The sequence below is a fragment of the Dendropsophus ebraccatus genome, chromosome 15, assembly GCF_027789765.1.
Source record: "Dendropsophus ebraccatus isolate aDenEbr1 chromosome 15, aDenEbr1.pat, whole genome shotgun sequence".
Lineage (NCBI taxonomy): Eukaryota > Metazoa > Chordata > Amphibia > Anura > Hylidae > Dendropsophus > Dendropsophus ebraccatus.
In genome coordinates this window covers 73,078,243-73,095,346 of record NC_091468.1, presented here as the reverse complement: position 1 = coordinate 73,095,346, position 17,104 = coordinate 73,078,243, and the positions used below count along the sequence as shown (strand labels likewise).

Genomic DNA, 17,104 nt, shown 5'->3' with positions numbered 1-17,104 from the left:
ACCCCTATTACGCTACCCAAATCCTGGACACCCTTTACTTTCCGACTCTCAACTAGACCCAGGGGCCAACTGTTAATTTTAAATAAGAGCCCATATACCTCCACTGACTCATAGTGATGCTGGATGTCCGTCCCTAAGGCGCATTTCGCATGATGCTTCCTCAGGGGGTGCATTACTGACTGCCATTTGTGCAGATATAATCTCACCATTGGGGCAAATATCTTACAGGGCACAAATACAGTGGTCTAGGACACTAAGGCAGAGTTTCATATATTATGCATTATTATATATTATGCATACTGACCATCTTAGAGAAGATTACTCCTCTAGAACGCCAGAATACAACTTTGGTCTCACAGAGGTTACACTGTGTATTTTGTATATTTGAGAGAAAGCGGCCATCTTTTTCTAATTCTCGACAACCAATTTGGTTGGAAAACCATGTAAAATCTGCAGCCAAATCCATATGAGCCATCAGATTCCACATCACCATGTTACCAGCTTTATTATTACTATCAGTAAGGACGCATGCACATGAAGTCCCTGGAATACTGACTACTGGTCCATTTACACCAAGGAGAGCGATAATCGTTCAAAAATTAGTGATAACAGCCGAAACATGATTATCTCCTGTATAAATGTAGCCGCCGAAAAAACGATGAGCGATAAATCATTACTCATGGTCTTTCAACTTATCCTAAAATCGTTGCTGGTCATTCACTAATATTCCGCAGATCTCAACAGTCGTTCCAAGCAGGAAAGATCAGGATAACAATCTCCCAATATATAATATCGAAATAAGATTTTTTTACATAATTTATATTTTCATCTTAAAATTGATCGCTTAAAGGGTTAAATCATTACTTCATACTCGCTAAACAATCGATTGATTTATCTGTAAGTGTAACAGGACTTTTAGTCCCGGTCATCTGCGCTCACAGAGAAAGCAGTCATTTAATTCATGGATGAGCCGTCACACCCTGTAATGTCCGGGACTTCCTGCCTTCATCTCTCTTTTTTAACCAGCACAAGTCTAAAAAGCTTCAACAGACTGGACCTGGATACAGTAAGTATTGCTGGTATATAGCAGTCAGGAGACTGGACCTGGATAAGGTAAGTATAGATGTTATATAGCAGTGAGGAGACTGGACCTGGATACAGTAAGTATAGCTGTTATATAGCAGTCAGGAGACTGGACCTGGATACAGTAAGTATAGCTGTTATATAGCAGTCAGGAGACTGGACCTGGATACAGTAAGTATAGCTGTTATATAGCTGCCTTCAGGAGACTGGACCTGGATACAGTAAGTATAGCTGTTATATACCTGCCTTCAGGAGACTGGACCTGGATACAGTAAGTATAGCTGTTATATAGCAGCCTTCAGGAGACTGGACCTGGATACAGTAAGTATAACTATTATATAGCTGCCTTCAGGAGACTGGACCTGGATACAGTAAGTATAACTATTATATAGCTGCCTTCAGGAGACTGGACCTGGATACAGTAAGTATAACTATTATATAGCTGCCTTCAGGAGACTGGACCTGGATACAGTAAGTATAGCTGTTATATAGCTGCCTTCAGGAGACTGGACCTGGATACAGTAAGTATAGCTGTTATATAGGAGACTGGACCTGGATACAGTAAGTATAGCTGTTATATAGCAGTCAGGAGACTGGACCTGGATACAGTAAGTATAGCTGTTATATAGCTGCCTTCAGGAGACTGGACCTGGATACAGTAAGTATAGCTGTTATATAGCAGTCAGGAGACTGGACCTGGATACAGTAAGTATAGCTGTTATATAGCAGCCTTCAGGAGACTGGACCTGTATACAGTAAGTATAGCTGGTATATAGCTGCCTTCAGGAGACTGGACCTGGATATAGTAAGTATAGCTGGTATATAGCAGCCTTCAGGAGACTGGACCTGGATACAGTAAGTATAGCTGTTATATAGCATCCTGGGTACAGTAAGTATAGCTGGTATATAGCATGATAACTTAAAAAAATAATTTAACCAGAGCTGTGATTGGTTGCTATGAGCGGTTTGCACCAGTTCCTGTTCTACACACTTTGATAGCCTGAACCTCGGCTTTAGCTTACATCATTTTTCATTAGAATAAAATGGGAACAATGACTAATCAGCATTAATCTAACTAAACAAACCTTTAAGTGAAACATGAAAGACGCACCTGTACTAGAGGAAAAAGTACACACTGGTAACAATGAGGGGAAATTAAAATGACTGTAATTTGGGAAAGATTTGGCTGACCTGTCGGGAAACGGTGCAGATAGGTGTACTGATACAGGCAGAACACCAGAGCCAAAAGGCAGGAGGCCGACGATAAAACAATACGAGGGATTTTTACAATGATTCATTCGGTTTCCTGCCTGTATGGCTCGGAACAAATTGGGCCTCATCACATCACTAAAGAGACTGAGCTACTGTAAGGACTGCCGGAGAGCCAGGATCAATATTCCGGTGCCCAACGGCCTCTGGACGCCCAGGAAAGCCAACACCCTGGAACAAAGATATTTTCTGCATTTCCTGTGCATTCAAGAATGATGGAAGAAAATTGGCCAAGTTCTCTATAAATGCCCAAATGGAAACAGGATAGTACAATGGAAAGTGTATAGTACAAAATGTGTGACAAACGTATAAAAACTGCCTGAAAGGACATGTTCTATATGGAAGGTTAAACGTAAGCTACAGCGAGTGAGAACAATAATAATATCAGTGACACAGCAACAGGGGAAGCGCACAGTGTGCACCTATACACCTGCAGAGAGGCCATATACACCTACGCAGAGAGGCCATATACACCTACGCAGAGAGGCCCTATACACCTACGCAGAGAGGCCCTATACACCTGCAGAGAGGCCATATACACCTGCAGAGAGGCCCTATACACCTACGCAGAGAGGCCCTATACACCTACGCAGAGAGGCCCTATACACCTGCAGAGAGGCCCTATACACCTACGCAGAGAGGCCCTATACACCTACGCAGAGAGGCCCTATACACCTGCAGAGAGGCCATATACACCTGCAGAGAGGCCCTATACACCTACGCAGAGAGGCCCTATACACCTACGCAGAGAGGCCCTATACACCTGCAGAGAGGCCCTATACACCTACGCAGAGAGGCCCTATACACCTGCAGAGAGGCCCTATACACCTGCAGAGAGGCCCTATACACCTGCAGAGAGGCCCTATACACCTGCAGAGAGGCCCTATACACCTGCAGAGAGGCCCTATACACCTGCAGAGAGGCCCTATACACCTGCAGAGAGGCCCTATACACCTGCAGAGAGGCCCTATACACCTGCAGAGAGGCCATATACACCTGCAGAGAGGCCATATACAGCTACACAGAGGCCCTAAAAGTGACAGCAAGCGCTGTGCCAAATAAGGTCCACTTACTGATATGAAGTACCGCACTATACTGTATACACTTACTGATATGAAGTACCGCACTATACTGTATACACTTACTGATATGAAGTACCATATTATACTGTATACACTTACTGATATGAAGTACCGCATCATACTGTATACACTTACTGATATGAAGTACCGCACTATACTGTATACACTTACTGATATGAAGTACCGCATCATACTGTATACACTTACTGATATGAAGTACCGCATCATACTGTATACACTTACTGATATGAAGTACCGCATCATACTGTATACACTTACTGATATGAAGTACCGCACTTTACTGTATACACTTACTGATATGAAGTACCGCACTATACTGTATACACTTACTGATATGAAGTACCGCACTATACTGTATACACTTACTGATATGAAGTACCGCATCATACTGTATACACTTACTGATATAATGTACCGCATCATACTGTATACACTTACTGATATGAAGTACCGCATCATACTGTATACACTTACTGATATGAAGTACCGCATCATACTGTATACACTTACTGATATAATGTACCGCATCATACTGTATACACTTACTGATATGAAGGTCAGCAGTTCTTCCTCTGTTAACTTGTGCGATGGGTTATTCTTCTGTAAATCAATGCTGTGAGAGAATGAAATAAAAAAATCAAGGTTGAGTATCTCATACATAAAAACATGAAATAACGCTGGATAGTGTATGTATGAGCAGATGGTGCGGCTGGTTATGGTGGATGTATGAGCAGATGGTGCGGCTGGATATGGTGGATGTATGAGCAGATGGTGGGGCTGGATATGGTGGATGTATGAGCAGATGGTGCGGCTGGTTATGGTGGATGTATGAGCAGATGGTGCGGCTTGTTATGGTGGATGTATGAGCAAATGGTGCGGCTTGTTATGGTGGATGTATGAGCAGATGGTGCGGCTGGGTATGGTGGGTGTATGAGCAAATGGTGCGGCTTGTTATAGTGGATGTATGAGCAGATGGGGGGCTGGTTATGGTGGGTGTATGAGCAGATGGTGCGGCTGGTTATGGTGGATGTATGAGCAAATGGTGCGGCTTGTTATAGTGGATGTATGAGCAGATGGGGGGCTGGTTATGGTGGGTGTATGAGCAGATGGTGCGGCTGGATATGGTGGATGTATGAGCAGATGGTGTGGCTGGATATGGTGGATGTATGAGCAGATGGTGAGGCTGGATAGTGTATGTATGAGCAGATGGTGGGGCTGGTTATGGTGGGTGTATGAGCAGATGGTGCAGCTGGTTATGGTGAATGTATGAGCAGATGGTGGGGCTGGTTATGGTGGGTGTATGAGCAGATGGTGCAGCTGGTTATGGTGAATGTATGAGCAGATGGTGGATGTATGAGCAGATGGTGGGGTTGGATATGGTGGATGTATGAGCAGATGGTGGATGTATGAGCAGATGGTGGATGTATGAGCAGATGGTGGGGCTGGTTATGGTGGATGTATGAGCAAATGGTGCGGCTTGTTATGGTGGGTGTATGAGCAGATGGTTTGGCTGGTTATGGTGAATGTATGAGCAGATGGTGCGGCTGGTTATGGTGGGTGTATGAGCAGATGGTGCGGCTGGTTATGGTGGGTGTATGAGCAGATGGTGCGGCTGGTTATGGTGAATGTATGAGCAGATAGGGGGCTGGTTATGGTGGGTGTATGAGCAGATGGTGCGGCTAGTTATGGTGGATGTATGAGCAGATGGTGCGGCTAGTTATGGTGGGTGTATGAGCAGATGGTGGGGCTGGTTATGGTGGATGTATGAGCAGATGGTGCGGCTGGATATGGTGGATGTATGAGCAGATGGTGCGGCTGGTTATGGTGGATGTATGAGCAGATGGTGGATGCATTAGGGGAATGGTGTGTGACCAGGAGCCCGGATGCATTAGGGGAATGGTGTGTGACCAGGAGCCCGGGTGCATTAGGAGAATAGTGTGTGACCAGGAGGCCGGGTGCATTAGGAGAATAGTGTGTGACCAGGAGGCCGGGTGCATTAGGAGAATGGTGTGTGACCAGGAGGCCGGGTGCATTAGGAGAATGGTGTGTGACCAGGAGGCCGGGTGCATTAGGAGAATGGTGTGTGACCAGGAGGCCGGGTACATTAGGGGAATGGTGTGTGACCAGGAGGCCGGGTGCATTAGGAGAATGGTGTGTGACCAGGAGGCCGGGTGCATTAGGAGAATGGTGTGTGACCAGGGAGCTGGGTGCATTAGGAGAATGGTGTGTGACCAGGAGGCCGGGTGCATTAGGAGAATGGTGTGTGACCAGGAGGCCGGGTGCATTAGGAGAATGGTGTGTGATCAGGAGGCCGGGTGCATTAGGGGAATGGTGTGTGACCAGGAGGCCGGGTGCATTAGGAGAATGGTGTGTGATCAGGAGGCCGGGTGCATTAGGAGAATGGTGTGTGATCAGGAGGCCGGGTGCATTAGGAGAATGGTGTGTGACCAGGGAGCTGGGTGCATTAGGAGAATGGTGTGTGACCAGGAGGCCGGGTGCATTAGGAGAATGGTGTGTGACCAGGAGGCCGGGTACATTAGGGGAATGGTGTGTGACCAGGAGGCCGGGTGCATTAGGAGAATGGTGTGTGACCAGGGAGCTGGGTGCATTAGGAGAATGGTGTGTGACCAGGAGGCCGGGTGCATTAGGAGAATGGTGTGTGACCAGGAGGCCGGGTGCAATAGGAGAATGGTGTGTGACCAGGAGGCCGGGTGCATTAGGAGAATAGTGTGTGACCAGGAGGCCGGGTGCATTAGGGGAATGGTGTGTGATCAGGAGGCCGGGTGCATTAGGAGAATGGTGTGTGACCAGGAGGCCGGGTGCATTAGGAGAATGGTGTGTGACCAGGAGGCCGGGTGCATTAGGAGAATGGTGTGTGACCAGGAGGCCGGGTGCATTAGGGGAATGGTGTGTGACCAGGAGGCCGGGTGCATTAGGAGAATGGTGTGTGATCAGGAGGCCGGGTACATTAGGAGAATGGTGTGTGACCAGGAGGCCGGGTGCATTAGGAGAATGGTGTGTGACCAGGAGGCCGGGTGCATTAGGAGAATGGTGTGTGATCAGGAGGCCGGGTGCATTAGGGGAATGGTGTGTGACCAGGAGGCCGGGTGCATTAGGAGAATGGTGTGTGACCAGGAGGCCGGGTGCAATTCAACCTTAAATACAGACTCATGTCTTGTGGTTACGAAAGACTTTCACACAATATTTCCTGAGATTCGCGGCTTAATCTTCTATACTAATATTTCTCATAAATTTTTCCAATTACAGATTTTTTTATTTTTTTTTACAGTTAATTTGTAGTTTTTCAGTTAGTATCAAATCCAGCGATGAATTTCTGTGAGAATCTGGTATATGATACATTGGTATAATGAAGGAAAAGCATATAGGAGATAACTGAATCTATAGTAGAAGCGGTCATCCCAGAATCAGGACGACTTCCTTCCAGTAAGGGGCCCTCACACGTACAGTATGGCAGCGGATATCACATGATCATTATATCCACCTTTCCTCGCTACATGACCCATATCCTCCCGCTGTAGGTGACCAGTATGACCTTCCTGAAATCCCGCCTGGTGCAGGAACACGATTTCCTCCTGACTTAAGTGGCGGCTTCTGAGAACGAACCAACCGCGCTCTAGCAATGGGGGCTGTCAGGGTTAGAAGACATGTGCAGATGGTGCACAGAGCAGGATTACAGTACTGGGAGGGTAGATGGGGCGTCACTGGCAGCTACTCCTCTGTCCCCCACAAACAGAGAAAGGGACCTCGTGGACATCCGCAACAGAACAGGAAAATGATGAGATGTTGGCTATATGTGCACGGAGGGGACCGCTTTACCCAATGACATATAATAAAAATGATGTGTATAAGAGACAATATAGAATTACTAGGGTCGGGGTCACACTGCATTTCTGTAATCCGACAGATGGAATTGTGTATAATCTGTCTGGATCAGTATTTCCATAAAAAAAAACAAAAAAACTGACCAAAACGGATCTTTTTTTTTGTTTTTTTTTACATATAAACATGGTCGGCTACATTTTTGTGTGTGCTAAAAAAAAAAAAAAAAAGAAAAAGTTTTAAATTTTGCATCAAACTGAGGGAAAAAGGTGTGAAAAAACGCAGTGTGAACCCGGCCGCAGTGTCACTTTCCAAATTACAAAGTCTGGATTTCAGCACCTGATAAAGTGGCTGCCATGCTGCAGAGCGGAGAATGGATTTCAGGACAGAGGAAGAACAAGCAGGTGACTTCTCGTTTCTTTCAGATTCTCGTTTTACTATCATTAAGAATCCATCGTAATTTACCATTTCAGATTAATGCAACAAATGTGGCCGCCTCCTCCACCTGCGCATTTTATCATCGATCTGACGAGAGCCGAAAAATCATGGGGAACATGGAAATGCCAGTAAGGAGGTGAAACGTGGAGGTCTCCTGGCTACGACAGGTGGTGTACGTAACGTACGCCGTTATCCCATGTACACCATCATCTCACCTACACCGTTATCCCATGTACACCATCATCTCACCTACACCGTTATCCCATGTACACCATCATCTCACCTACACCGTTATCCCATGTACACCATCATCTCACCTACACCGTTATCCCATGTACACCATCATCTCACCTACACTGTTATCCCATGTACACCATCATCTCACCTACACCGTTATCCCATGTACACCATCATCTCACCTACACCGTTATCCCATGTACACCATCATCTCACCTACACCGTTATCCCATGTACACCATCATCTCACCTACACCGTTATCCCATGTACACCATCATCTCACCTACGCCGTTATCCCATGTACACCATCATCTCACCTACACCGTTATCCCATGTACACCATCATCTCACCTACGCCGTTATCCCATGTACACCATCATCTCACCTACACCGTTATCCCATGTACACCATCATCTCACCTACACCGTTATCCCATGTACACCATCATCTCACCTACACCGTTATCCCATGTACACCATCATCTCACCTACACTGTTATCCCATGTACACCATCATCTCACCTACACCGTTATCCCATGTACACCATCATCTCACCTACACCGTTATCCCATGTACACCATCATCTCACCTACACCGTTATCCCATGTACACCATCATCTCACCTACACTGTTATCCCATGTACACCATCATCTCACCTACACCGTTATCCCATGTACACCATCATCTCACCTACACCGTTATCCCATGTACACCATCATGTCACCTACACCGTTGTCCCATGTACACCATCATCTCACCTACATAGTTATCAAATGTACACCATCATCTCACCTACACCGTTATCCCATGTACGCTGTTATCCCATGTACACCATCATCTCACCTACACCGTTATCCCATGTACACCATCATCTCACCTACACCGTTATCCCATGTACGCTATCATCCCATGTACTCCGTTATCCCATGTACACCATCATCTCACCTACGCCGTTATCCCATGTACGCTGTTATCCCATGTACACCATCATCTCACCTACACCGTTATCCCATGTACACCATCATCTCACCTACACCGTTATCCCATGTACGCTATCATCCCATGTACTCCGTTATCCCATGTACACCATCATCTCACCTACGCCGTTATCCCATGTACGCCGTTATCTCACGGACGCAGTTATCCCATGTACGCCGCTATCTTACGTACGCCATCATCTCACCTACGCCGTTATCCCATGTACGCTGTTATCCCATGTACGCCATCATCTCACCTACGCTGTTATCCCATGTACGCCATCATCTCACCTACATAGTTATCCCATGTACACCATCATCTCACCTACACCGTTATCCCATGTACACCATCATCTCACCTACGCCGTTATCCCATGTACACCATCATCTCACCTACGCCGTTATCCCATGTACGCCATCATCTCACCTACACCGTTATCCCATGTACGCCGTTATCTCACGGACGCAGTTATCCCATGTACGCCATCATCTCACCTACGCCGTTATCCCATGTACGCCATCATCTCACCTACGCCGTTATCCCATGTACGCCATCATCTCACCTACGCCGTTATCCCATGTACGCCATCATCTGACCTACGCCTTTATCCCATGTACGCCATCATCTCACCTACGCCGTTATCCCATGTACGCTATCATCCCATGTACTCCGTTATCCCATGTACGCCGTTATCTCACGTACGCCGTTATCCTATGTACGCCATCATCTCACCTACGCCGTTATCCCATGTACGCCGTTATCTCATGTGCGCCGTTATCCCATGTACGCTATCATCTCACCTACACCGTTATCCCATGTACGCCGTTATCTCATGTGCGCCGTTATCCCATGTACTCCGTTATCCCATGTACGCTGTTATCTCACGTGCGCCGTTATCCCATGTACGCTATCATCCCATGTACTCCATTATCCCATGTATGCCGTTATCCCATGTACTCCGTTATCCCACGTGCGCCATCACCAATGTCAGCGATACTCGGTTCATACGCGGGTCCCATATACAATTCAGCTGTTGACATAATGTAAAGTCGGTTACGATTTTTTCAGTCTTGTCCCGTGAATTATTCATAGGCCGATTAACCAGAAAGTTATTTTTCCGACACTTTCTGGCCCAGTTTTAATTGCAGAAATTCTTTGATAAGTAAATGCTGGAAATTCAGATTTTCGAGGCTCTTTAACGCGTCTGTCACTGTCTTTCCAAGTCACTTCCAATTATCTGAGCCGGAGATGGAGGCTGAATGGCGGACAGATAAGGCACGGTGTAATCTCCGCAGACCAGAAACATTCTCTGCAGATTTGCCAGACAAACTCCTGTAGCCGCTCAACGTTATGTACAAAAGGGCAAAAAGAAAATGATTGCTTACACCACTGCCAGTCCCCACTATAATTTTAGAATTAAAGGGGCACTCCAGCAAAAATGTTTTTTTCTTTCAAATCCACTGGTGTCAGAAAGTTATATAGATTTGTAATTTACTTCTATTTAAAAATCTGCAGTCTTCAAGTATTTATCAGCTGCTGTATGTCCTGCAGGAAGTGGTGTATTCTCTCCAGTCTGACACAGTGCTTACTGCTGCCACCTCTGTCCATGTCAGGAACTGTCCAGAGCAGGAGAGGTTTCTATGGGGATTTGCTGCTGCTCTGGACAGTTCCTGACATGGACAGAGGTGGCAGCAGAGAGCACTGTGTCAGACTAGAGAGAATACGCCACTTCCTGCAGGACATACAGCAGCTGATAAGTACTTGAAGACTGGAGAGAATACACCACTTCCTGCAGGACATACAGCAGCTGATAAGTACTTGAAGACTGCAGATTTTTAAATAGAAGTAAATTACAAATCTCTGGCACAAGTTTATTTGAAAGGAAAAACGTTTTGGTGAACTGCCCCTTTAACAACAAAAAAGGGTTATTATTATATGAATAACATCTGTCATTATGAAATAACTCCCATTATCGGGACTCCAAATGGCGGCCGCCCTAAAAGACTATGTGGGAGATTTATCAAACCGGTGTAAAGTAGAATTGTCTCAGTCGCCCCCGGCAACCAATCAGATTCCACCTCTCATTTCTCAAAGATTTTTTGAAAAATGGAAGGTGGAATCTGATTGGTTGCTGGGGGCGACTGAGACAATTCTACTTTACACCGGTTTGATTAATCTTCCCCAATGTGTCAAAAATTGCAATGTGTGAACATAAAGGGGAAGTCCGCTAAAAACAACCTTTTGATATGTTGCATCCCATGGTGAGACTAACAATTCCTTCCATACTTGTTATTATCTATACAGTCTCCTTCCCTCAGTTCTGAGAGCTACTGTCTCCTCCTCCTCACCCCTCCCTTCTGAGATGGCTGATGTAAACAAGTCCCTATCTGCAACTTTGTAAGACTGGGAGGAATAATCATAGTGAGTTCATCAGCAACTTCACCTCAGATTATCCCTCTCAGCATTACAAAGAAGCTACAATGTTGCAGATACAGTTTGCCAGGGACTTGTATACATCAGCTGTCTCAGAAGGGAGGGGGGAGGAGGGGGAGAGAAAAGCTCACACACAGATTTTTGTGTCTTCAGCAGAAAGCAGCAGCTGAGAACTAGGGGAAGGAGACTGAATAGATAATAACAAGTATGGAAGGAATTGTTAGTCTCACTATGGGCAGCAACATATCAAAAGTTATGTCTGAGCGGAATACCCCTTTAAAGTCTTAATATATTAACGGTTTTGACCAAGTATGGAAGACGTAAGATGTTTTGGAAACAAAGATTCATCAGGAAGAGAAAAGAAATATAATAAAAAGCTTTAGGGTAATTGTGGTTAATAGGTAACAGCAGAGCTTATCCGCTAGGATCCGGGACAGTGACCGGAACCTTCCGCCCTCCAGCTGCTGCAAAATCACCATTCCCGGCTTTGGCTGCCCGGGTGTTGTGGAGGGTAAGAGCTGGAGGGCAAACGGTTCTCATAGCGGGCGTAATCCGATAATCAGAGAGCACCACTAAACTTAGCAATCACTCTCGTTTTAAGTACTCAGTCATCTAAAATCATAAAATATGAGGCCAGAAGACGGCGGAGGCGGCGGGACATCCAGGGGGAGCAGGTAACATGCAGCCTGCAGATACAAACCATAGGGGATACGTAATGTGCTGGCGGGCAGCCGTACGGGGACATCTAGGAGGAATCCGGAAGCTTCTACTGATGCCAGAATCTTATCACACTTACTAATTCCTTCATCAGCTCCGGAGACATAAAATCAATCATAAAGCCGTCCAATAAAAGACAACTTATGTTCTCACGTCATACAGCTGGCCGTCACAGCGTAATGGCCGTTAGTTCTGACATTGTGACTGGCATAATGGTGGTGGTTGTCATGAAAGACGAAAGTAACTATTACATAAAGAGAACCTAGCCCCCCCCCCCCCCCGCACAGAGTAATGGGGAGCGGCATAAAGAGACAGCCATGATCTAATGATGAGGAGATGACTCCGCACCTCCATGTCCAGTCTGTACAGCAAAGCTGACAAATAACAGGCTACAGGGGACATGGGTTCATTCTTCCAGCTAAAGAGCTTCAGGGTTCCTTACACCCCTGGACTGGCCCTGATTGGTGACTTTATACTGACTTATCATCACACCCATTCGGTTATGTTTAGGTTGCACACAGCACTTTTGTTTGTATTATTACAATGTTTTTGTATTTCCAGTCCATATGTCATTGCAACTAACAGGGATTAGTCCTATTTTGGGCAGATTTATTAGCCGGGGGTAGTCCAGAGCATTGTATAAGGCGGGGAGTTAGCTGAGGTTATAACCTACAGCTCGAGATGTTTTTAGGAGGTTTTAAATGTTTTTAGGGGTTTAGGATCAGGTATTTTTTTATTTTTTGTATGAATTTTTGTATTCATCATGATAATAAAGTATTGTTCTATTTCTAATTTGTTGGTGTGCCGTCCGTCTCTTGCTATACACTGTGTTCTATGCTAATTGGTAGTGTTATTATATAGTGGTTGGGCCCCCAGCCTTATATCTAGAGCCCCTATTCCACGGGCTGCTGTCAGTGCTATTACACGTGGCAGCAGTAAGCGGGTGAGTGCCGGAGGGGCCGCCCGGGTGATCGCTGATCGTCCGGGCAGCCCATAGGATAAAGCGGCTGCAGATCTTTGCTATATAAGTCGTTTGTCTTACAACATGTTGAAAGACAAACGACTTCAACGATCAGCCGGCATGGAGGTTGTCAGCTGATCGTTGCCTCCTATTCCACAGGACGATTATAGGCCGATAGTCATTCAGTGGCATAGCGCCTTAAGCTGTGCACTCTCTGATGTTGGCTTATACGGCTAGCCTCAGGTCACACGCTATCCTTCTGCATTCTCTATAAACTCTCTCACTCTACATTTTCCAATGGACAATCAGAGAAGCCTGTGCAGATGGTAATGGACTTCTTCACCATCCCTAAGGGCGGTATTACACGGGCAGATGGGGGCCCAATAATAACGGTAAATGAGCGACAATCTGCTAGATCAGCACTCGTTTACTGGGCCTATTAAACGGCCCGATTATCGTTTAACAAGGGCTGCATGGACATCGTTACTGATGTCCTTGCAGCCCTTGCTTAGCTTTATACATTCCCTGTGCCTTCTCCCGGGTCCCGCGCGCTGCAGCTTCAGAGCCGCCTGTCTCAGCTGACCGGCCGCGACATCTTTTGTAATCTGTCAGACTGGTTTTGTATTCTGAATACACTAGTGGAATATTGTGAAGGGAAATGACGATAAATCTCAATTAGAGGCTTCTGCCAAACGTCATGTAACCTCTACAGAATAAACACGCAGGATACGATAAGCTGGCGAGGAAAGGTCCGTTCACTGGGCCAATAAATGGCTGAGCTGGGGGGGTATTACATACAGGACTGGCTCCGAGGCCGCGTGCCAAATCCAATTTCTCCTGCCCATAAACGAGGTCTGGATACAGTTAATGTGCAGACGACGGCCATACATTTATAGCGCTACATTCCAGAATAATCCGTCCTAGAGGGAAAGGTGAATATTTCCTTACGCCGGGCACAGGGGGGAGTCTAACCCTATTACACTGCACAGCCAGAAATCAAGAACCGCTCCAAAGGGACAGCAAGATTTCTGCCCGATTCCTACAAATATTCCGGCTTCTACATCCACTGTTCATAATCCACCGGTCTGCCTAGTGTGAATGGTGTCCTAGGAGAGCTGACCAAATTTGTCTTTTTTCTATATATACAGATGTAGCCGGGCTTAACATGAGTTGTAGCCAGGGTTAACTTGATCACAAGTGTGTCAGGGAGCTATGCGTGTAGATGTGGAGTACTGAAAAAGTTCCAACCGGGGTGCTCCGAATACATGGTGACAGGTATGTAGTCAGTGCATGCAGAGAAGGCACAGGCACTCACCGGTATCACAGAGACAGGCACAGGCACTCACCGGTATCACAGAGACAGGCACAGGCACTCACCGGTATCACAGAGACAGGAGCAGGCACTCACCGGTATCACAGAGACAGGAGCAGGCACTCACCGGTATCACAGAGACAGGAGCAGGCACTCACCGGTATCACAGAGACAGGAGCAGGCACTCACCGGTATCACAGAGACAGGAGCAGGCACTCACCGGTATCACAGAGACAGGAGCAGGCACTCACCGGTATCACAGAGACAGGCACAGGCACTCACCGGTATCACAGAGACAGGCACAGGCACTCACCGGTATCACAGAGACAGGCACAGGCACTCACCGGTATCACAGAGACTTTAATCAGGCACGGTCTACAGCGTGGAAGGAAAGGGAGGAGCGATGGAATTGCGGGCGCATGCTACCCAAGGAGCTCGAAGAAGCACCAATTGGCGTGAAACCGATGTCCTTGGGTAGCATGCCAACCCCGCAAAGCAATCGCCAAAAGGGGAGGGGGGCATAGAATGCAGGAGATACAGGACCCTCACAGTACTCCTCAGTGTTATCTATGATACAGCACCCTCACAGTGCTCCTCAGTGTTATCTATGAGATACAGCACCCTCACAGTACTCCGCAGTGTTATCTATGAGATACAGCACCCTCACAGTACTCCTCAGTGTTATCTGTGAGATACAGCACCCTCACAGTACTCCGCAGTGTTATCTATGAGATACAGCACCCTCACAGTACTCCTCAGTGTTATCTATGAGATACAGCACCCTCACAGTACTCAGTGTTATCTATGGGATACAGCACCCTCACAGTACTCCTCAGTGTTATCTATGAGATACAGCACCCTCACAGTACTCCTCAGTGTTATCTATGAGATACAGCACCCTCACAGTACTCAGTGTTATCTATGAGATACAGCACCCTCACAGTACTCCGCAGTGTTATCTATGAGATACAGCACCCTCACAGTACTCAGTGTTATCTATGGGATACAGCACCCTCACAGTACTCCTCAGTGTTATCTATGGGATACAGCACCCTCACAGTACTCCTCAGTGTTATCTATGAGATACAGCACCCTCACAGTACTCCTCAGTGTTATCTATGAGATACAGCACCCTCACAGTACTCAGTGTTATCTATGGGATACAGCACCCTCACAGTACTCCTCAGTGTTATCTATGGGATACAGCACCCTCACAGTACTCCTCAGTGTTATCTATGATACAGCACCCTCACAGTACTCCTCAGTGTTATCTATGAGATACAGCACCCTCACAGTACTCAGTGTTATCTATGAGATACAGCACCCTCACAGTACTCCTCAGTGTTATCTATGGGATACAGCACCCTCACAGTACTCCTCAGTGTTATCTATGAGATACAGCACCCTCACAGTACTCAGTGTTATCTATGGGATACAGCACCCCACAGTACTCCTCAGTGTTATCTATGAGATACAGCACCCTCACAGTACTCAGTGTTATCTATGGGATACAGCACCCTCACAGTACTCCTCAGTGTTATCTATGAGATACAGCACCCTCACAGTACTCCTCAGTGTTATCTATGAGATACAGCACCCTCACAGTACTCAGTGTTATCTATGAGATACAGCACCCTCACAGTACTCAGTGTTATCTATGAGATACAGGACCCTCACAGTACTCCTCAGTGTTATATATGAGATACAGCACCCTCACAGTACTCCGCAGTGTTATCTATGAGATACAGCACCCTCACAGTACTCAGTGTTATCTATGAGATACAGCACCCTCACAGTACTCCTCAGTGTTATCTATGAGATACAGCACCCTCACAGTACTCAGTGTTATCTATGAGATACAGCACCCTCACAGTACTCCTCAGTGTTATCTATGAGATACAGCACCCTCACAGTACTCAGTGTTATCTATGAGATACAGCACCCTCACAGTACTCCTCAGTGTTATCTATGGGATACAGCACCCTCACAGTACTCCTCAGTGTTATCTATGAGATACAGCACCCTCACAGTACTCAGTGTTATCTATGGGATACAGCACCCCACAGTACTCCTCAGTGTTATCTATGAGATACAGCACCCTCACAGTACTCAGTGTTATCTATGAGATACAGCACCCTCACAGTACTCCTCGGTGTTATCTATGGGATACAGCACCCTCACAGTACTCAGTGTTATCTATGGGATACAGCACCCTCACAGTACTCCTCGGTGTTATCTATGGGATACAGCACCCTCACAGTACTCCTCAGTGTTATCTATGAGATACAGCACCCTCACAGTACTCAGTGTTATCTATGAGATACAGCACCCTCACAGTACTCAGTGTTATCTATGGGATACAGCACCCTCACAGTACTCAGTGTTATCTATGAGATACAGCACCCTCACAGTACTCCTCAGTGTTATCTATGAGATACAGCACCCTCACAGTACTCAGTGTTATCTATGAGATACAGCACCCTCACAGTACTCAGTGTTATCTATGAGATACAGCACCCTCACAGTACTCCTCAGTGTTATCTATGAGATACAGCACCCTCACAGTACTCAGTGTTATCTATGGGATACAGCACCCTCACAGTACTCAGTGTTATCTATGGGATACAGCACCCTCACAGTACTCAGTGTTATCTATGAGATACAGCACCCTCACAGTGCTCCTCAGTGTTATCTATGAGATACAGCACCCCCACAGTACTCAGTGTTATCT

General features: G+C 46.4%; 1 protein-coding gene across 5 annotated transcripts in view; it reads right to left on the bottom strand.

The window, feature by feature from the left end:
- TTC27 (tetratricopeptide repeat domain 27) overlaps window positions 1-17,104 on the bottom strand; it is a 238,890-nt gene that overhangs the window by 113,397 nt on the left and 108,389 nt on the right. For all 5 annotated transcript variants that reach the window (XM_069954653.1, XM_069954649.1, XM_069954652.1 and 2 more), the window contains exon 10: window positions 4,002-4,068. In XM_069954653.1, coding sequence (XP_069810754.1) covers window positions 4,002-4,068 — 67 coding nt within the window. The remainder of the gene's footprint in view (window positions 1-4,001; window positions 4,069-17,104) is intronic.